Raw genomic sequence first — 22,488 nt, forward strand, 5'->3', positions numbered from 1 at the left:
AGGTCATACTTAGTTGTTGTTTTTTTAAATCAACAGAACTACTGAGTGTATGCATTACTTAACTTGAACATGGACTTAAATGTACATTGGCTGTAACCTAAATTACATAAAAGTTCATTACTCGGATAGAACATGTTCATTACTCGGATAGAACATGTACTAAACAGTAATGATACTTGAACACAACTTGTAATATCCATACACAGCACACGACTACAAGATATACTGTACATGTGCATCGCTTGGCTACATCATGTGCTCTGTATGTGAACTGATTGTGCAGCGCTTTATATATATATATAGAACACATGGAGTATCCAAACACAATCACTATGCAAACCAGTGTCCAACATGAATTGCTTCAGGCTATATACGGTAAAGCCAGCGCGTGAAGTGATAGTCACTCCATTTGTACTGAGGCTATACATGGTTTAGGCGGCCAGTGGCAGGGTAGTGCCTCTGAACGGCCACGTACTGCACACCCGACAGAGATAGAGTGATCAGATTTTAAGGTACAATACAGTTACACACTAAACTACCCCCTTTTTGGCACTATCTGGCATATATTAGAGCGTCATGTTCACGCTCTCCAAAAAGTATCTTTACGGGAGGGAAATTAGGATTTAAACATAAGTTACTCACTTTCAGCTTAATTATTGTATTGTATGATGAGTCTGTATTCTTTAATGATAATAATAATAATAATAATAATAATAATAATAATAATAATAATAACAGCAGTTTGGAATCCACAGATATCAACAGTTATATACAGTGTATATATAGTTTGACCTCTAACCCCTCACAACCTTCAAGAGGCCAGAACAGAAAAACCAGGTGCCTGAGAGTATTGAACTAAAGTAAAAGTCTGACAAGTTTCGAACTAATTGGTACAGAATTGAAGGAGTGACGATTATTTATTTCCAAGATGGAGAAGACAAATCGACAGGGAAGACAAATTAACACAGTAAGAAGTGTATCTCTCTCTCAGGGGCGACATGATACCAAACACTGAGCCATACACTGAGCAATACACTGAGCCATACACTGAGCAATACACTGAGCCATACACTGAGCAATACACTGAGCAATACACTGAGCAATACACTGAACAATACACTGAGCAATACACTGAACAATACACTGAGCAATAAACATGTAAAATTAATATACTCACATTTTTATCATGACTTATAAGTAATGATTATGACTGTACAAACTATTAGCGTAAACCTATAAAGTTATTTTAATTTTATGAAAACTTGTCTAATGTAAAAAAATAAGACCAAATGAGCGGTGCTTAATAACTCTGGCAGGGAAAGCTTCTACATTAGAAAAAACAGAATGTATTATTAACTCACATAATAACACAAGATTACAGTCTGACTCATTTAATGAAGCAATACTAAATAGTTAAAAATGCCTAACAAACAGCTTCATTTAGAGGTGAACGGCATTTATGGTGTAAAGACAGACTGTAGTACCTGGAATTCTTGTTTACGGAATTACAACGAATATAACAATTTACTACTAGAATATTTTCGTCTTCAAAGTGGTGGTAACAGTCGGCGGGGGCCAATAGGGGTAGAGCGCTGCCAACTACTGTACTGACCCAGGGTTTGTTTACTCTCGCCAATATAGTGGAGGTTTGAAGTGTCTATGCCCCCCCCCCCTCCCCCTTACCATGCACTCACAGGCTCTGTCTAATACTCTCCTAAAATTGATACCTGTCTGTTATATTTTGTTTTGTTTTTATATATAAGCCAATAACTTTGCTCTTGTTTTATGGTAGACGTGAGAGTGAGACATTGGCATATTTAACGGGTGTGTGTGTGTGTGTGTGTGTGTGTGTGTGTGTGTGTGTGTGTGTGTGTGTGACGCTAAATGGGGGTAATTTTAATATAACCATAATATTTACACACATTTTCGGTAATTCAAGCTGGACTGTCTATAGGTCATGTTGTTTAATCATATCACACCGTATTATTTCTGGCATTATTGTTGACCTCACTGACCGAAATAACCGAATTTAGGTTAGGTTAGGTTAGGTTAGGTTATGATAATAAACGACGTATTAAATGAATAGGGCAATTTTGTTATGTATGAACCAATTTCCATAAAGTTATAGCAATAAAAACCAAAAAAGTTATAATTATTTACCAAAAAACATCAGTTGCGTTTTAAAGCTTCATCGGACGATTATCCCTGTTTACTGTAATGTACACACACACACACATACATACACACACACACACACACACACACACACACACACACACACACACACACACACGAGAGGAGAGGACAACTGCCTGTACATCTTCAAGGAACAGACAACCTTCCATCATGTCCGTCATCAACATTCAGCTCAGACAGAGGACGTAGTGTGAGATGCTGTGTTATGCCACTCCCTGAGTCACTGGCTAGGGGGGTGATTGAGGAGAGGGTACTAAAATGGTTGGGATGGTGACTTGGAGGGAGGGGGGGGGAGGAGAGGGGGGTGGAGGTGAGGAGGGAGAAGATGGGCCAGGTTATAGGAGGAGGAGGAGGAGAGGGGAGGAGAGGGAAGGGGGCCGAATAGGGAAGAGAGTAGGAGAAGGAAGTGATTATTATTACCTAGTTTATCAAGTCTTTTATATCACCTTTTTCTTCCCTTCTCAGTATAGGTTATATTTGTTTCTTTTATTTCTCATTTTATCCCCTACTTCTTCTTCTCCTCCTTTATTCATCTCAACAATTTTAACATTTACTTGATCTCCAAACTTAATATTTCATGGGACTAATTTTCATCAATTTTCCTCTTCTTCCTCACACGTCTGTCTTTATTCCTCAGTCGCATCTAATTCTTATCCTTCGTTATCTTGTCTCTCACCGTACGGACCCCCTTCCCCTCACTCCCTCCACCTGATGAATGTACACACAGCTTCTCCTCTCAAGGGTTTATACACAACGGTGGTGACACTTACCCTCGGCTACTCAGTCCTCTCCACCCTTTGCCAATCAGTTTAAACTTCCCACTCGTTTTCCTCCCTCGCCCACTCCCTGTTTTCACTTCCCCTTCTCCCATCCCCTTTCATTCGCACCGCTTTATTATGCGAGATGATGAGTGTTGACGTTATAACTACCTGACGTTTGCTAACTCTGTGACTCACCTGATCTGTGTTTACTTTTTGTATTAGGTGATGTTTGTTTACCACTGGATCAGCTGATGTTTGCTTACCACTAGATTAGCTGGTGTTGTTTACCACTAGATTAGCTGGTGTTGTTTACCACTAGATTAGCTGGTGTTGTTTACCACTAGATTAGCTGTTTTTTTTCCCACTGGATCAGCTGACGTTTGTTTACATCTGTCCTTTCATATGTCTGTGACGATTACGATTTCCGTTCGACCGCTACCCATAAACTCGACGGATTAACATAAATTAATGTGCCCAAGTTTATTATCTATGGACTGATATTAATTCTCGTGTGAAAGAACATCAGGCGGACTCTTGGTTGAGGATCATGAAGCATAATTTTATCTCTCGTCAGTTGAAAATTAAGCCATACTGGGGTGGGGGTGTTGGTGGGGGTGGGGGTGGGGGTGTGGGTGTGGGTGTGGGTGGGGGGCGCCATGGTTTTCATTGACTGAGCAGCTGTTAGTTTATGCTCTGGGTCAACTGATCTACGTCTACCGCCTGGATCAAGGGATGTTTGCCTACCTTCTATACTAGTTTGTATTCGTTTGCATTCTGATCAGCAGAAAGTTACCAGCATCGCCAGGCGAATTCCGGCTGCTTCTTTGTGAACTGAAGCTTGTTTGGTTCTTTAAAAAGCCTTACAGTTTATCATCAGTTATCTTATTCTCAACCTTTTTCAGTTAATAATACAGGGTGTCCATAAATGATTACTCTAAAAACAGTATGCTCTCATGACTTAATCAGGGTAATCATTTATGAACACCCTGTATATCTAAATCAGTTATATTCGTCTTTGGTTTTGCAGCTGTTTTTATTTATATACTTCTTATATTCTCTTCTGTATAATGTACCAACCTCCTGCGTGAAAGACTTAAGCTAGTCACTACGAATGATTTAACAGCTTGAGTACGACATCAACTCCCTCAGTTTAATAAAGTTTCCCATTACATAAGATGAAGAAACCTCTTGGATATAACTCTTAACCCTTGTGCCTACGATGCCATAAAATCTTGAATAAAATTTTACCCTCAGTTGTCATATTCAAGGTTTTAATATATCTTCTTCAGTGGATTAATTAATTCGTTGAACTCGGGGGTTTAAGGTATTATACTCAAGGGGTACAGACACACAATAATGAGATCAGTATCATGATGATTTGCCTTTAAAATCAATGTTTGTTGCTCGAAGCTGATTATTGGTTACGTTGAAGGACCCAATTTAACATTGCCTACAGAACGTGGTCACCTCTCCCCTTACCCATTCTTTGTACACATGTTCATTTATCTTTTCTTTTCTTTTTTCTTTGTCACTTGTTGTTTATTATTAATGTGTACTGTATATATACACACAGGGAATGTGTAATTATTATTATTAAAACTCTTATTTCTATTACTAAAATTATAAACTTTTCTTTTACGCTATTTACTAATCTGGTGTTGTCCCCCCTGGCAGGGTGTACGTGAAGGAGGGCGGTGGACTGGTCATGACAGAGACGCTACAGACAGATGAAGGCAGCTACGTCTGCGTCGCCTCCAACCTCGTGGGCACCAGGACCTCGGCGGCTGCTATTCTGGCCGTCCAGGGTGAGTCACCACGTCGGGTATCATATTATTCACCTAAGATTATTAACTAGTGGAGGATATAGACCAAAGATACAGTAATGTCCTGTCGCAGAAGGTGTCGGGAACTGTATGTCTTCATTTAGGTGAGGTAGATATACAAAACGGTCTATTGGTGATGCTTAACTGGGATTAGGGTAAGTAGAGTGGACTATGGTTATTGAGTAGTTGAGTGGAGGTGTTGTACGGTAAAACAGGGACACAACATCAGTACACACATATGGTTGATAGTTAGCAGACTTGGGTATCAGTGGAGTGGAGTGGAGTTGAGTGGAGTGGCCCAGCAGTGACCGGCTTGTCGTAAAAACCCAACTCGTTCATAAATATTGATTAAGGGGGAGGTACACCTGCCCTATCTGGTCGAGGGAGTGACAGGTACCGCCAGGCCTACGTGGTTGGTGCCGTGGTTGGACTCACAAATGCTCTCAGAGGGACTAGGGCGCCGAGTCTTCAAGAGATTGGAAGGGCCATGGCCACGGGTGTAAACACAACACTCATACACCAAATAGTAATGCTTATTGTAACGTCATCAATAAATCGATGCATTTAAGAGAAACAAAAACAGGAACTATTTTAAATACGATATAAAATGTTCCATATATTTGTGTTTTATCGAGTGAATGTTTTCAGAATTCAAGTCCGTGAATTAAATAGTTTCACGAAATTTAGCAGATACTACATACGCCCTATTTACCCCCTGTTTTTTTAATGGTGGGATATAAGGATACATACATACATACATACATACATACTGCACACTCTCCTCACCAGAACATTACACATTTTCACTGAATTGGACACATGGAGCTATATAACCTCTACCTCTTCTTTGTTTATCTCTATCATGTCGCCCCTCACTCGACGTCTAAAAACAACACTAATTATAATCTTTTAAACTACAGCAGTGGGCACTGGTCTTCCTCCTCCGACAGACAGACAGACAAGAGACAGAAAGGACAGACAACAAAGACCTGAATGATAATCACCTTTGATAAGTCCCCACTCTAGGTAAATTGTTATTGAAAATGATAAGTGAAATGCCATGTCCATTTTACTCAAGCCGGCATAAGATATCAAACAATTGACCTCTGACCTTTAGATATGATGTCAGGGAAATATGTCTGTGTGCGCTAGATACTATTCCCGTAACGTGGTGTCTGTGTTTATGTGATTTGGCTGTTGAAATTGAATGCAAAATTCAGAGAAAGAAAAAATGAGTTAAGGAAGTCAGTTCAGGGGTTCAAAGGTGGTATGATTCACTGCCAGATACAGTATCTCTCTCTCTCTCTCTCTCTCTCTCTCTCTCTTGGATATATACAGTGTGAATACTATAAATAAATTACTCATTAAAATTCTATAGCGTAAATAAATTAGTCATTACAATAAAATTATCAGGTAACAGACAATAAATGATAAGTTAGCGGCAAATAAATTAATCACTGGTAACAATTGGGGAGCTTGTTGACAGGTGAATGAGTGATGCATGCAAATGAGAGAGAGAGAGAGAGAGAGAGAGAAGATGACGATGGCAAGTGGGCAGGAATGTGACTGATGATGATGGAAGACACAACCGATAATTACACCTGGGAACGAGGACACATGCAAATGGCGATATATCAACGAGAAACACGGCAATTAATTTCCAGGAGTAATATTTACCTGTCACTGTACATAAGACCTATTAAACAAAGAACAATGAAAACCACTCACTTTAAACCAGTCACCGGGGAGACGACTGAACAAACAATGGGCAGACTTGGAGATAATCCCTCGATATAGATTCTATTAGGACCTTCGCTCCATAGGGAAGACAAAGACGTGACGACAAATACCATGAGAAACATTACTCTTACAATACTTTTTTTTCCATTCATTTCCTAATTTAATTCCATCAGATGAAGAAAATTCAGTTTATTAATGTACATAGAAGACAAAAACAACTCCCCGCTTCTACAATCAATGAACACAGTCCTCTTGCCTCCTGCTTTAGATTCCTTCCCTCAGCATCAACACCACATTAACCCCGCCAGAAAATCCCCAAATTCACCTTTATTAGCGTTTTACCCCCGGCAGTCTCGTCAAAGAAGAAAAAAAAAATCCATTACCTCAACTACAAAAACAAGGATTAACCCCATGGCTAAATTTGTCGTCACGGGAGGTATAAGCACCAAGCCCCTCAAAATACGCGTGTTTAGGTTTCCCAGAGCAATTTCAACTCTCCTCCACAATCATCGTGTCGACAATGCAATTATGATTACCGGGGAGTCGTCTTTAGTGGCGAAATTAGTCTCCGTAATCGATACACAAAATTATCGGGTCGTGGTGTTGCTCAGGTTATGGGTCGTGGTGTTGCTCAGGTTATGGGTCGTGGTGTTGCTCAGGTTATGGGTCGTGGTGTTGCTCAGGTTATGGGTCGTGGTGTTTTCATAGTTTTAATGAGTGACGTGTAAGTACTGGGGCTTTGTACATTATTGCTGGTAGTGTCGTTTTAGGTTACGGCAAATGACCAAGATTATAATAAACCATTTATAATTACTCATTCCGGTCGGGTCGTTCGGGTCGGTCGGGACACATCATGAGTAAGACGATCAGGCAGTGCCGCTTGTAAGTGCTTCTGTCACTAAGTGTTTTATTACCGTTGTTTTTTTTTTGTTTTTGTTTTTTTAATGTCTTAACTGTCAGGGATTCTGAAGCACCGGCCATACGCTCTCAACCTTTACAACAAAGAGAATATAAAAAAAACAATCAGAATTAAAACTTGACACTTTTATTCTCAACCGATACATAAAACACAATAATTAAACTCAAAACTGCGCACGCAGAGAGAACACGATCAGTTTTTGTTGTAGTTTACGTGAAGGACTTCGTTGTGTTGTCGCTGTAACACCTCTACGATGTGTTGAGTCACAGCCAGTGTTACTACCCCGGCTGACTCGAATGTGTTGCCAGACAAAAGACGTTGCAGGGCGTCCTCAGGCTATGTAATCAACCTATCCGTGGTGTCCAAATTCCCACACCAGTGTAGCCAAGTTAGGTATTGTATTGTTTGGGATTCGTGCAGCAGCACCACAACTCACAGGTGTTGCCTGACAATGATAAAGCAACACAAACGACAAGAGTGTTAGAGGCAGTTTTTCAAGGTTTAGTGTCGTGAGAGTTACACAGATCCTTGTCGTCGAGTAATGCATTAGGATATTAAACCAGAGTGGGTAAAACCTTCCGATATTCCTGCTGTTTTAGTTTTACCTCCACGAGAAAGGAACATAACCTGTAGATGCATTTAAACTGATCATTCTTATTTCACTCGGAAGACAGAAAATACACAGAAATATTTTCCCCGTTTATTGGATTCAAGTTCGTGAATATGTAAATAAACCGATATAAATATATTTTTGTTTTCATGTGCCATAAAATATTCTAAGAGACGCGCCATTATACTCTGAACCTTTTCCAATTCATTTAGTTTTAAACACAGATGTAATCTTATCAGAATATATTGGATTATTTATAGATAACGACACACTACAAAATAAATATCTAATGTAAATTCCTTGTTGAACAGCAGTAAAGTGTCCTGAAATATTTAGATCGCACGGTATCTGGATATCTAGAAGTTCTAACTTTGTATAATATGTGGCCAAAATGTTGCCAAAATTATATTCAGACATTCTGGGTATGAGATCGTGGAACAGCGGGGTGGCCAGACTTATATCCACAGGTGCCGAAATTGTTTGCCATTTGCGCACAAACGTATATTGAAAATTGAAATCGAATATTGGAAATGTTGTCAACTAATGAAATAAAAAGAACACCAATACAACTAAATCACCTCCAACTGATGCTTTTAGCACGCCCGGGATTTATGAGTGACTGGATTCGCTCGTATGAGTGTGGAATACATTTTAATTACGGAATTACAAAGCTGAATATGCAATTTCGTGACGTCAGTGTGCCAATTTGCATGAATCGTGTCACAGTTATTTGAGAAAAGAGAAATCGTATATTATGAAAATCACAGCGATACTTTGGCATTATTGAAACATTACATGACTTTAATATCTCATCAACTCGATCATCTCTCAGAGAAAGAGAGACAATGTTATTTGTCTCCCACTATTGTTGTTACGTTGACAGCTCGACTGTCTATCTGTGATACACTGTTGCTGTTTTCTGTCACTGTTATACTGACAGTTCTGTAATATGCTGTGTGCTACAATGTCACTACTACATTATCAATGTTTTGTGTCAATTAGTCACTGTTAATGTTACAATGCCAATGTAACACTATTTAAGGTATACTGTCACTGGTAACTTGTCGACGGCACACTGTCAGTGTTATACTCTCAATAGCACATTAAAACTGCCCTCTCAATTTTAGTCACTAACACAAGTGTCAAACTGTCAACAGCTGTCATATCCGCCATACAGTAGACTGCCAACACTATATTACCCGTCCTGAGCTTCTCAATGAACGAAATACAGAGCGTAAGAAATTATTTGTAAACTCTCTTATGAATAATTTATAAAGAAAATATTGCAAAATGGGGAGCACAAATTTATCTACACCACGTAAGCTGACGGGAAAATTCTTGAGACAGCTAGACTTCAAAACAATGATATATATAATAAAAGATACAACATAAGAAGAACCCTGGATAAAGTCTGGCAGAGTGAGAACCAAATATACTCAGATATTATATTTAAGTCTACAAAAACTACAGCCTAAACTCCCAATAAAAACGTACAAAGCAACAAAGGAAGAAGTAAGTATAAAGGACAAACAAAAATTCCCGATTAAATACGCTCAGAGAAACAAGGAAGAGCCCTGATGAAATAAGAATAGGAAAGGTTTCAAAAATTTCAGGATGAGATAGGATAAGATGCAGGTGGTGGATGGCGTTATTGGATTAAAGTTTGAGGCCGGGCAGGGCGTGAGGCGCATGGAGAAGACACCAACTGGGATACTTTCTAAACTAATTTGGTTGACGGGGATTTTCCAATTCTTAATTCTGCCCCTGAGCAACGCGCGCTGGCAGCAGAAAACACACACACACACACACATATACACACACACACACACACACACACACACACACACACACACACACACACCGACGCGACGTGTGTTCTTAAGCCACTTGGACGGGGTTCGAATTTGTTGGAGTGAGAAATGCTTCGGTGTGCAGGTATGACTTGTGGAGAAGCTTGGGTGGGCAAACAGTGAGATATCGAGGAGCTCTAACACGTGAGATCATCTGTTGTGAAGCTCTGGCAGTAGTAACACGTCAAGGAGCTCTGTTAATATATAAAGTAGGCTATGTTGAAAAGCTTCGATATATACAGCTGTTATGTTGATTGTATTTACCCCAATATTGGTAATGAACTTTCCTTCTTTAGTGAGTTTTGACGATTTCTGTAAAGCTCAGAGGTTAAAATAAAAAAAACATTGTCTCACATTGACGATAAAATCACCGTTCCATTAATAAAATCCCAGCAACATGGAGCTAATTACCGCAGCATCAGGAATCCCGTGGGTGTTCCAGGGTATACTGTTGGTAGGAGAGTTCCAGAGGTAAACCAACTAGAGTACTGTGAGTAATATCGTTACCGCCCAACAAACAGTATTAATGGTTAGGTTAGGTTAGGTTAGAATTAAGGCATCGTCGTGAAATTACGCACTGCTGTACAAATGAAAGTCCCCAAAAGTTAAACCCTGAACATTTTCTAATTACCTCCTAAAGTTGGAATCTTTGTTGACTTCCAGGGTCCGGTAAAGAGCTGAATTCTCTAAATTAACTCTTGCTGAGTCTTCTTATTAACTCCTGGAATGTCCAAGTTGGCGTTCACGACTAAGAGAACTCCATACAGAAGAGAGAACTCAAGAGCAATCCGTGAAAAAAAAAAAACTTCATTTATATTCTGGAAATGTACTTCGACTACCAGACAAACTCTCAAGACTCCAACCAGAAAAGTCCTTCTCTTGTTTCCCGGAAAAGCTTGAGACCGTACTGGCCTTATACAGTACTCTTGACCGGCTACTTCCAAGGTACAAACACTGAAAGACCTTTTGATACTTATTTCAAAACTCTAAATATAGGATATTGGGTATCAAGCCACAAATCATACACACTCACATACACTCACACACACTCACACACACTCACACACACTCACATACACTCACACACACTCACATACACTCACACACACTCACACACACTCACTCCTAATTAAAATACACATAATCCTTAATACAACTTCTAATCATCGGGTGAAATAGTTTGGGATGAAATAAATTGGGGTGTCTTAATCTTCAGGTAAAATAATCTAAGGTGTCTAATCTTCAGGTGATCTCTTTAACGATAATCCTCACTCTTTAAACATCCCTCTCCTCACCTGCACGCTCACCTCCCACTCACAAATCCCTCTTCCCACTCTTCTCCCTCCAAACACTCCTCTCTCTCTGCATTCTCCCTCAGCCCTCTTCCCACCCCACAAACAACTCTCTCTCTCTCTCTCTCTCTCTCTCTCTCTCTCTCTCTCTCTCTCTCTCTCTCTCTCTCTCTCTCTCTCCTAATTCAATCCCTCCCGGGCCTTCAATATCGCCCTTCCCACATCTCTACACAACTATGAAAGTAGATGGAAGAGGAAAAATGAGAGAGAGATCATGAAAGGATAATTGCAGTAACGAGATGAAAGGGGAAGGGAGGGAGGGAGGAGAACACAACAAGAACGAATAAATAGAAACAACGCTAAAAAAAAAAAGAGATCAAATTACCACAAATGAAAAAAAAAACTAATTAAAAGTGATTGAGTATATTGCTGTTCATGACTTAATACACAGATTAATAGACAGAGTAATAGACGCAAAAAGAAAAAAATAGGGAAAATTTTCTATTGAACTTGAAGTTTTTTTTTCATTCTCATTTTCATTGTTTACTTGACCTTAGTCTAAAAAAAAAAGTTAAAAGTTTTCCGATAGTTTGCATGTACAATTTTAGGCTTCAGCGAGAGATTCATGAGGCTGGGGAGGGAGGTGGGAGAGGGGAGGTGAAGGAGGGGTTGGGTAGGAGGTAGGTCAGTCTAGCTTATCTTAATTAGCCTTCTGACTATATTTATTTATGTTTTCCCCAGAATTACCAGAAATTTGCCCCCAAGATATGATAAGATTAAGTTGCCTTCAGACGGTGCGCCATCCTGCCTCCTCCTCCTCTTCTTCTTCTTCTTCTTCCACACCGTGTAGACCTTTCCTCCCCACCCTAGTCTACACCCCACTTTACTCCCCACCCCAGTCTATATCCCACTTTCCTCCCTACCCTAGCCTGCTCTTATTATCCTCCCCACTCTAGTCTTCTTTTCTCTTCCCTCCCCACCCCAGCCATCTCTCTCCCAGTCCATAATCACTCTCTCCCCTCTCCTTCTCAACCCATCCTGATCTCCTCTCCCCTCCTTCTCTCTTCACCAGCTTGTGCTCCCTTCCCCACCCCCCCAACCTTATTTGCTACCTCTTCAGCTCCCCACACTAATTTACACCCCTTTAACTCCCCACCTTTCTCCATTTTAGCTTCTCCCCAGTTTGCACACCCCGTCCCCTCTCCAGCTCAGCTTCTCCCCAGTTTACACCCCTCTCCCCAAAGTTTGAGCGCTACCATATTGCCGGCGACCTAAGCTGTGGAAATCGTCTTCTTAATAACATCGTTGCCATAATTTTTTTTCTCGGAAATTTTTTTCGTTTAAGAGAAAGAATGGTGGAGAGAGAGAGAGAGAGAGAGAGAGAGAGAGAGAGAGGAAATATCTCCCACAGGCATTATGGTTCTGAAGCCCCCCCCCCTACCCTGGTCCTTGCTTCAACACCCTCAATTGTTCCTACGTCAACTCCTCCCGCCCCCTCTCCCCCCAAAAGACTTAAGAGAATTAATTTTAGCTTTTAATATTCCTAGTCCAAAATTTTCCTCTCATATCAGTCACTTCAATGGGTTAGGTTAAATGTATTGTGGTATTCATAGTTAGAGAAAGAGAAACTAAAGTCTCCCTCTCAGTGTCCATCTATAGTGAGTCAGTCAGATACCGTCTCACAACCTCAGTTAATGGCAGGAAAATAATGACAGACGAATCATTGAGAAGCCATTTTTTTATAGTAGCTTAAGTGGGATAGTTAGGTTAGGTTAGGTTAGGTTAGGTTAGGTTAGGTTAGGTTAGGTTGGGTTAGGTTAAGTGAGATAGTTAGACGAGTTCTCACATCTCCAGTTAGGGGGAAAATAACACAGTAACCTTTGAGGGCCTCGGGGTGTGGGGTGGGGGGCACATAATATCGCCCGCCAGGAGGAGTCTGCCCCTGACAGCTGCTACAATATATCCCAGGCTTCACTAAACGCCAGATTTTCATAAAACGGGAATTGAATATAGTGTTACGGAGCCCTGTAGGGGAGGGGCGAGGGAGGGGGACAGGGGAGAGGGGAGGGAGAGAGGGGCGGGGGAGGGAGGGAAGCTAGATATTGTACAGACTATGAAAGATAAAAAGTTTCCTTATTGTACAGGCACGCGCACAGGGTAGTTTCTGCCCGACTGTCTTCGAACACGGGCCTCAGTTGGGGGTGGGCACCAAATATGAAAAACTGAGACTCTGTGAACCTGAAATATGACGATAAAGTTTGGAAAGAACCAGCCACACACAACCCAACACGGAAAACACAAAAATATGACTTCATGTGTCTTAGTAATAAACTGAACAATACAAAGATTTGAGAGCTGTTTGAAAAGGTGAAATCACTCATGTTTACAAGATACAGAACGCCACTACAAGCACAAGATAGACGAATGTTCGCCTGGCGTTGCTGTTGCTCATGCTTGTAATAAAGGCGTCAAACTAACACCAACGTAATTTCAACGATATTATTGATAAGAATCGAACCCATGAAGCAGTATTGAGCGTCTTATGGACGAAACTTGTTTCTATTAATACTACCATTCTAATCACCTATAGCAGAGACGTTAATCTGGTGTCAGGGGTAGTAAGTGTTATTGAATTAAGATGTTAGCTTCGTATACCTCATTTGGTGATGTACTTACAACAAATAATGACACTGAGTCCCGTTACAGTAATAAAGATAAGAGTTATTTGTCTTCACTGGTTATATTAAGTATCTCTTGACACTTTAAATTATTATATAAGACACAATCTAGCGCTGTTACATCACAATAAACAATTAGAAATGTTACTCTATCAAACTTCTGTTGTTAAATCAAAGTGGTGTTTCCGGAATTGCCACTTCAACAACTAGTAGTACCAGAAAAAAACAATTCTCGACAGAACTAGTGCTACACTGGACTGGCGCACTTCGCTATTCCCGAAACAAAACTAAACCACTTTTATTCCCATCAAAACTAAAAAAGAAGAAAACCGAGTGAAAAGACAATAACATTTGTATCCTCAACGTCTGGCAGAAAATTCCCTCCTCCCCCAAAATACAATTAAAGACGTTTTCTTGTTCACTCACCAAAAAGATGACATCGTTTTGTGTCATTATATCCTCCACTCCTAAATCTTTTTTCTTTTTTACTCGCGGTTCAAAGCCGAGTCAGATTGGCGAATTCCATTTAAATTCCAATTAAAAAGACATTCATGGAAATCCATTTTATCTTCCACCAATTTATCACCAGAGAGGACGGCATCATTATCCCTACCAACACACGCCGCCTACACCTACCTTACTGCTGTATTGGTGAGCACAACACCTGTGAAGTCTGTCTGTCCGTCTGTCTGTGTTTCTGTCTTTATCATTTTTTACCCACAAGACTCTCTCTCTCTCTCTCTCTCTCTCTCTCTCTAACATTGAACCCCCTCCCCATTTTTTGGGTCATAATATCATCTCTTGCAACAAATTGTTGAAGATCTGGTCCTTGCATATCGACGGCTCTCAGCTTTAAGGGCGTGACCTTCAGATGTCGGCAGTGGCGGATGCAAATGATGCGACCTTCACACAGACAGAGTTAAGGGATTGTTCTCTATATGCTGGCGCGAGAGGTGTTGACGCTGAGAGGTGATGCTGCCGAGGCTTTCAAAAAATTGTGTATTTAATGTTCTTCCCCATTTACAAGGCTGAATTAAGCTGCGGCACAGATTACAGTTCTAATAGGCCCCAGTGGGATTGTGGCTCACTCGAATTGGGGCCCATTAGGACAGAGCATCATTAGGAATAGTTCCCAATCTCAATGGTTCGGTTGGGCTGAGTTGAGGCCCATATGACCAGTCCCCCGGGGCACATTTTCAGTAGATAAAATTAAATCTAAATTACTATACACTGGGGAATCTACCGTAACTAGATGCATTCTCTTATTCCCAGGTGAACAGAGATAAAGAATGAGCGAATCATAAAGAACACGAACCCTGGTCTCTGAGTGCCATTGCCTGTGTTGATGATCAGCATATTCGTACAGATACGAAATAACAAATCCCACTCGTTCGAATTCACCTAAAACTGCCTTACTGTGTGTATATGCTTTTGTGTACGTGTGAAGGTCTACAGTATGCGCTCACTGTATGTGCTTACGTCCGAGCAAATACCGACACGCACCTCATTAACAGCCATTACCCAAAGGTGTTTCAACAGACCACCATTTTTTTAACTTAATGATTTTATTTTATGAGGCTTTCAGAATAAGCAGACAACACTGATTCCTCTACCTAAAATATATATTCAGTGAGAACTATACCGAGGTCCTCTAATAATAATAATAATAATAATAATAATAATAATAATAATAATAATAATAATAATAATAATATTAATAATAATAATAATAATAATAATAATCTATCCTCATGCACAATATATGGAATAGAAAAAAACCCAGATCTAGTATCAGTTAAGGTCACTACCACGTCACGCATACAGCACATGTTCAGGTGAGCAGAAAGGTGAACAGCTGTAGTTATCATTTATATCGACTATAACTCAACATCTACACAACTCTGATAACGTGCTAGAAGAGAGACTTGCGACATACCGACTAGGTCAACGTGTCTTTAGTGGCGTCATCCTTATTAAAGTGAAGGGAACAGGGACAGCCTGAGGGAAACGTGGAACAGTGCGTGAGTGGTGTGAGGTCAATGGTCTGTACTGGTATTGGTCAAAGGTTTAGGTAGTTACAGTAGTTGTCTTTCCTGTTATAAATATCATGGCTGTTTAATTAATTCTCTTCATAATTAATCAAATTACCTTAACTAACATTACAGTGGTCACATGTACAGGAGTGTTATTATTTATTCAAGATAGTTTATGAAGTAGACGCGTATTCGACTTATTTTTGGTGACGGACACACACACAGCACAACAAAACAGTCCACATAAAAGGAATGATAAAAAAAAAAAAAACTCGCAGCCGGTAAAACTAACTAACTACCTCCACTCACCATATTGTCCCTGGCCATACTGTACTGTACACCCTCACACCCAAGTCCCTCCAAAATGTACCCATCCTGGACGGACTCATAGTGGCTGGCACCTCAAGACGCTGGCACCATGGGAGGGGGAGAGGGGGGGGGGAGAGGAGGAAGAGGATGGGGAGAGGGTCCAAGTGCCTACGACTCCAGCTAACTTAAAAGAAGTAATCAAGTAGAGTGAAGCAAGCAATAGAGTCACACAGGCTGGAGAGACAGAGCAGTGGTAACGAGGAAAGACAAATTTTGAAGTTTGCCACAGTCTCCCCTACTCCCTCCCCTCCCCCGCCCCACCCTCCCCCCTGAGACGTGGTGTTTACTTTTCGCCAGCGACTCGGAGCTCGGAAAACAAAACCATCAAATTCGGGTTTTTTTTTTAAATGCCATGTTGTGTGTGTTCGTGAGGTGTTAGGTGGTGGTGGGGTTGGTGTTAGATGCTGGGTGAAAGGGAGAGAGAGTTCTTGTTTATATAATTACTAATACTGTTTCATCATAATTATTAATATCATTAGTAGTAGTAGTATGTTAATCAATATCATTACTATCATTATTCTCTCATTAGTGTTATTATTATCGATCTTATGCAGCTTATGTTGTATATATGTAAAGACATCATTTATAAACAGTATTTCACTTAACGAGATCTGCTATGAAGTGTTTCTGACATCTGAACTTAATTTATAAATCACGAATCTAATTCCCAAGTACACTGTAGTGACTCAGCCTTCACTATGAGACCACCAAGATTAGTGGCTGCCATGAGATGCTTCCTAACCTCCGCCCGTCATAGTTGATACTCATACAGTTCATGAATACAATTATCACACGGATGCCATAGCTGATTACCATACAATATTAACATTACCATAAATAGACAGATTTATTAAAGGTCTCTACAGCCTGACCCAGAAGAGTAAAAACTATTAAAAAAGAAAAGGAAAATGAGAAATAATATCAATTAAATGGCCGTCTTTATATCTGGTCGTCTTTTTTCAACGTCATCCCATCAAGGAACCATTGTCCACCCGGCCCCACCAAAGAGCTTCTTCCCGGCAGCAATCATACCACCATCAGAGTCGTATTGAAGGTCTCTCTCCTCCCAACTCAGATTGACACTAAAGCCACATAACCTACATCCCTCGTACACTACTTGGTCGCGGTGTGGTCGGAGCATCACCACATAACACTGAATCACTAAAACAACATAAAAAAAGGTATCACCCAAAAAATCCATCCAACGTAAAAAATAAGAAAACTTTATCAGTCAGGTTGCAAAAGGAGGACATCAGAGCAGACGGAAAGCTGTAAATAGAAATAATTCAGCAGTGAACCCCACATTAAATGCTGAAGGAAGGTACAATCGGCTTCAAGTACCAGGTGTGTGAAGGTGGTTAGGTTTGGTTAGGTTAGGTTTGGTTGTATATTAAGACGTGATTTCATCTCCCTTGTTAAAATGCAGAAATTTTGAGATTATAGTTTTTATTCTCTTGTGTTTTATAGAGAGCTGTACAAAAACAAGAGCCATTATTTAACTGTTCGAGAGACTCAGTAAATTAGTGAAATAGACAAAATAGACAAAAACATTCCCTCTCCAGGATTCGAACTGAGGTCCTTTTAAGAGCGAGTTCCAGGCTCCCCCACCAACTACACCAGGCTGGAGGAATAAAAATATTTCTTTCTGCTTAAAATAATAACAAAGACAACGAGAGGAAGATAATAGTAAGAGGACAGAATACAAAAGTTACACATGATAAAAGAAGAATTAGTGCAACAACAGGACCTCCTACTGCTGTAACTTTTAATTTTTGTATAACAAATAGACACTGAACCATAACTTCCTCTACTAACTCAATTACAGGAAGAGAGATGCGGCCACTCTCAACACTGCTCACTTTTATGTTTTCAGGCCAGAAATGATAACAAGGATGAGTTTCTAAATTTTAAGGATATGTTCGCTGATAAAATTGGATGGAAATATAAACCTGACAAAAGAAACAACAACGATGAGAAAATGTAAATCTTAGTTCAGGAAAGATGCGCTAAATAGATATTTTTTTTATCACTGCAACTTATGAAAATTGATTCATGTTTGGTAAATTTAGTCTGTTTCATATAAGACGTACTAAACAAAAATAAATAATAGATTCCCAGACCAACACTTGAGAGACAGTACTGTACTGTGTCTACTGAATAAATATTTTCAGGAAGGGTAAGATTAATGTTCACTCTACCAAAATAAAAAGGATCAGCCCGAACACCATTTAGCCACCAAGGGTTGTGACGGGGAGGCAAAACAACATGTGCAAAAGATTATTTTGTGCAGATTTTTTTTTACAAATAAGTTAAGCGATCCACTGATGACATTACGTCAAAAAAGGGATAACAAGAATCTAATTTGGCGACGAGAGAACATTTTAAATTCAATAAAGAAAAAATAAAGCAAAATTTTTCGACCAGAAAATAAGTGGTCACGTTAAACATCGAAAACGAAGGTAAAAATATCCCCCAAAAGTATAAACCAGCGAGCCTCAATATAGTCAAGCGATGCACGAAAAACAATAAGAAAAAACATCGCAGAAAAAAGCAGTGTTCAAGCCACACCAAAAGTGAAAAGAAAAACAAGTCCTAAAACCCCTTAAAAAAAAGCAACAGTCACGCAACATGTCAACAACAAAAATATAACAAAAGGAAAACAAATATAGAAGGAAAGAAGAAAGGAAAAAAAAGAAGGAACTACTACTCCTCCAATGCAATTTACCAGAGAGGACTAAGACCTCCACAACCTGCTGCCACACCACGAGGAAGACTTTACCAGCGACTCTGCACACATGAACTCCTCCCTGAAGGTGTGGCGGCCAAGACTCGTAGCCAGGTGTTACCAGGTGAGAGAGGGTGTAATGATACCTTTCATCCCTCCCAGTAAGCGAGAGAAAAAAATGGAAAAGAGAGAGAGAGAGAGAGAGAGAGAGAGAGAGAGAGAGAGAGAGAGAGAGAAGGTAGAGAGAACTTATGGAAGGAGGGAGCCAGAATGCGACTCCCGGGAAGGAAAAGGGAAAGGAGGGAGGTGATGAGAGTATGAGGGAGTGTTATGAGAGTATGATATAAGGGAGAATGTAGTGTCCCTTTGCCCAAAAAGAAAAGGGGGGAATGTAGAGACCCAATTGGGAGAGTGGTAACAGTAAGTTTGGTGAGAGGAACACTGTCCCTGTGCACAAGGAGAGGGAGAACCATTTGTGAGAGAGAGAGAGAGAGAGAGAGAGAGAGAGAGAGAGAGAGAGAGAGAGAGAGAGAGAGAGAGAGAGAGAGAGAGAGAGAGCATCGTCTGCCCTCTCCTAAGAATGAAAGGTAGAAGAGGGCACCTAGAAAAGAGCAGAGTGGAGGAAAGAGAAAGCCTTTTGTGAGAGCGGTGGGAGTTAAGTAGAAGAGAGAGAAATTGTCATTCTCCCAAGAGGTAGAATGAAAGCCATTTGTAAGAGTTAAGTAGGAGAATCAGAGAGCAGAATTCCTCTCCCAAGAAGGAAAGTGAGAACCATTTCTGAAAACCAGGTTGGAGAAAGTGAAAAATGCCAACTCTCCCCAGAAAAAAAAAGAAAGTCGTTTGTGAGAGCTGAGACAGTTGTGAGTGCCATCCTCTACTTCACCACAGGAGAGAGTAATGAGGCTTTCTCTCCCTCAAGAAGAAGGAAAGGGAGAGGAGGCACCTATAAGAACGTAGTGAAGGAAGGAGAGAGAGAGAGAGAGAGAGAGAGAGAGAGAGAGAGAACAGTCTGGGAGAACGGTATGAGAGCCGGCACGTCATTCCCTAACAGCAGGTTCGATGATGCAGTACACGTCTCTCTCTCTCTCTCTCTCTCTCTCTCTCTCTCTCTCCCCCACATATCATTCACATGTCAAATCCTCTCTCTCTCTGTAGTAAATCATCTCTCCCTCTTTCACCAATCGTCTTTCACTTTCTTACATCTTCTTTTCATCTAATTTTCTCTCTCCTCTTTAAATTTTCTATCTCGTTCTTTTAATGTAAGTTCCTTCAAACCACATCTATAACAACGTGTTCTCTCTTTTATGTAAATCACCCATTCGTCTCGTTAATAACATAAGAACACCAAATATGAACGACCTCAAGAGGGCTCGTTCACGATATTTTGGTAAATTAGACGAAATATTGAGAAAAATACACAACACATGCGTCATTAAATCGCTGCACCAACCTCTATGTTGTTGTTGTGTTTTTCGTTTGTTTATTTTGTGAATACGAAGGCCACTAAAATGAACGATATCGCGTGGGGGGTTTTTTTGTGATAACTTTTCGGTATATTTGACGAGTTATGAAAATATATGTTAGATGCGTCATTGGATACGTGGATCAATACTAGCTAATTGTAGAGTAAGGAGGAAACACTATGATATAAGCAATTACTCTCTCTCTCTCTCTCTCTCCTTGACACGCCACCTGAACACAAGATATAACTCGTCCCCTCCCGCTCTACCCTTCCCTCCTCGTACTACCCTCTCCCTCTTCCCCCCCTCCCTCCTCCTCCTCCTTCCCCGTCACAATCAGAAATACATAATGCATGACAAACAGACGGACGACAACAAGGTGGTTATGACAGGAAAAATTCAGGTTTGTCAGCAGCAGAAAATCTGTCCCAGCCACCACGAATTATAGATTTTGCTTCACGAAATATACTTCATATATGTACGAGTTTTAGTTATATATATATATACACGAGACAAAACTTACGTGTGTGTGTGTGTGTGTGTGTCCTAATCACCTGTGTAATATATAATTCACTCGTTATATCTTAGGGATCGAAAACAATTCAATATGACCCCCCCCACACTCCCACCTCACCCCCCCCCCAAAGAAAAAACTGAGCTCCTTAAAAATATGACCCAAAATTATAATGTAATCAAACGACATATTGCGCTAGATGGAAGTCATTAACGAATTGCCGTATTAATTGCCTTTAAGGCGTAAGTATAGATTGCAGTACAGTATACAGTATAACCTACTAAATCATCCCATTCTAGCTAACATTTCATAAAACAGTAGATACGATCACGGAACCCAAAAAATCCACATTAACCAAGACACACCGAACTGTGAAACCTTGTAGCATCACTCGCCCAAAAGACACTGTCTCCCTAGAACATACAGGACAGATCATATAACAAAACCCCAGAATAAGCGAACCCCCATAAACACATCTCAGCTACCACACTGAACCCATGTAACAAAACCCAACCCAATTCCATTAAAAAAACAAAAATATTATAAAAAAAAATTGATCCTCGCTAGGTGAAGGGAAGATCATGTAATATAAGCCAAACATCATTAACAATTTCATCAATTTGGTGGAGCGTGGCCCCTCGAAGACACTAACGACGTTCTCTGTGTTACTCTCCCTCGTTAATCTAATTTGACACCTCCAGAGCGCTTCCCCTCGTCGATGAGTCCTCTGCACCAACGGGGTCCAAAGTTACACCATTTGCGGCATAAGGGAAACCGAGCCTTCTTACGCCTTTACGCACACACACACACACACACACACACACACACACACACACACACACACACGTAAGTAACTTCCTGGGATGTGAAAAGTGTGTAATTTTTTTTTCTTATGTGTAATTTTTTTATATTATTATTTTTTTTAATTTGTGTCACAAGTTACATGCTACCTTCATTTCTCTCGTCATATACCACTGATCTATCTCTCTCTCTCTCTCAGATATTCACCCTTCTCCCCCCCATACACGTTTAAACCAATTCAACACTCCATTCTTCATCATCTGTAACCCTTTCTTTTTCTCCCTCTGTGTATCTCACCAGGTAACCACATTTTTCCCTCGTGTTCCTCTTTTGATCGTTTATCCCTAAATACTCCGATCTCCCACATCGTAGAAAATCCTCCTCCTACTCCGCTCTCCAATCAGTCCATTCCAATCCGTATTCCCTCCATTTCTATCGCAGTTTGATGAATCTCTATTATTCCTATTACAATCCTGTCCCCCCCAACTTGTCTCTCTTCCATTCGAAACGATATCCCGATCTCTCGCTAGATCGTTATGTTATCGCTAAAATGTTTCTGTAATCGCTAAATCGTTTCTATAATAGTTAAATCGTTTATGTAATAGTTAAATCGTTTCTGTAATAGTTAAAACGTTTCTATAATCGTTAAAGCGTTTCTGTAATCGCTAAAACGTTTCTAAAATCGCTAGATCGTATCTGTAATAGTTAAAACCTTTT

General features: G+C 40.2%; 1 protein-coding gene across 4 annotated transcripts in view; it reads left to right on the forward strand.

Moving 5' to 3' along the window:
* Window positions 1–22,488, forward strand: part of LOC121865646 (roundabout homolog 1-like) — a 214,204-nt gene that overhangs the window by 60,964 nt on the left and 130,752 nt on the right. For all 4 annotated transcript variants that reach the window (XR_006088784.1, XM_042365170.1, XM_042365171.1 and 1 more), the window contains exon 3: window positions 4,632–4,762. Coding sequence is in view for 3 of the 4 variants with exons in the window: in XM_042365170.1 (XP_042221104.1) it covers window positions 4,663–4,762 (100 nt within the window). In the remaining variant the exon portion in view is untranslated. The remainder of the gene's footprint in view (window positions 1–4,631; window positions 4,763–22,488) is intronic.

The sequence above is a fragment of the Homarus americanus genome, unplaced genomic scaffold (genome assembly GCF_018991925.1).
Source record: "Homarus americanus isolate GMGI-L3 unplaced genomic scaffold, GMGI_Hamer_2.0 scaffold23458, whole genome shotgun sequence".
Lineage (NCBI taxonomy): Eukaryota > Metazoa > Arthropoda > Malacostraca > Decapoda > Nephropidae > Homarus > Homarus americanus.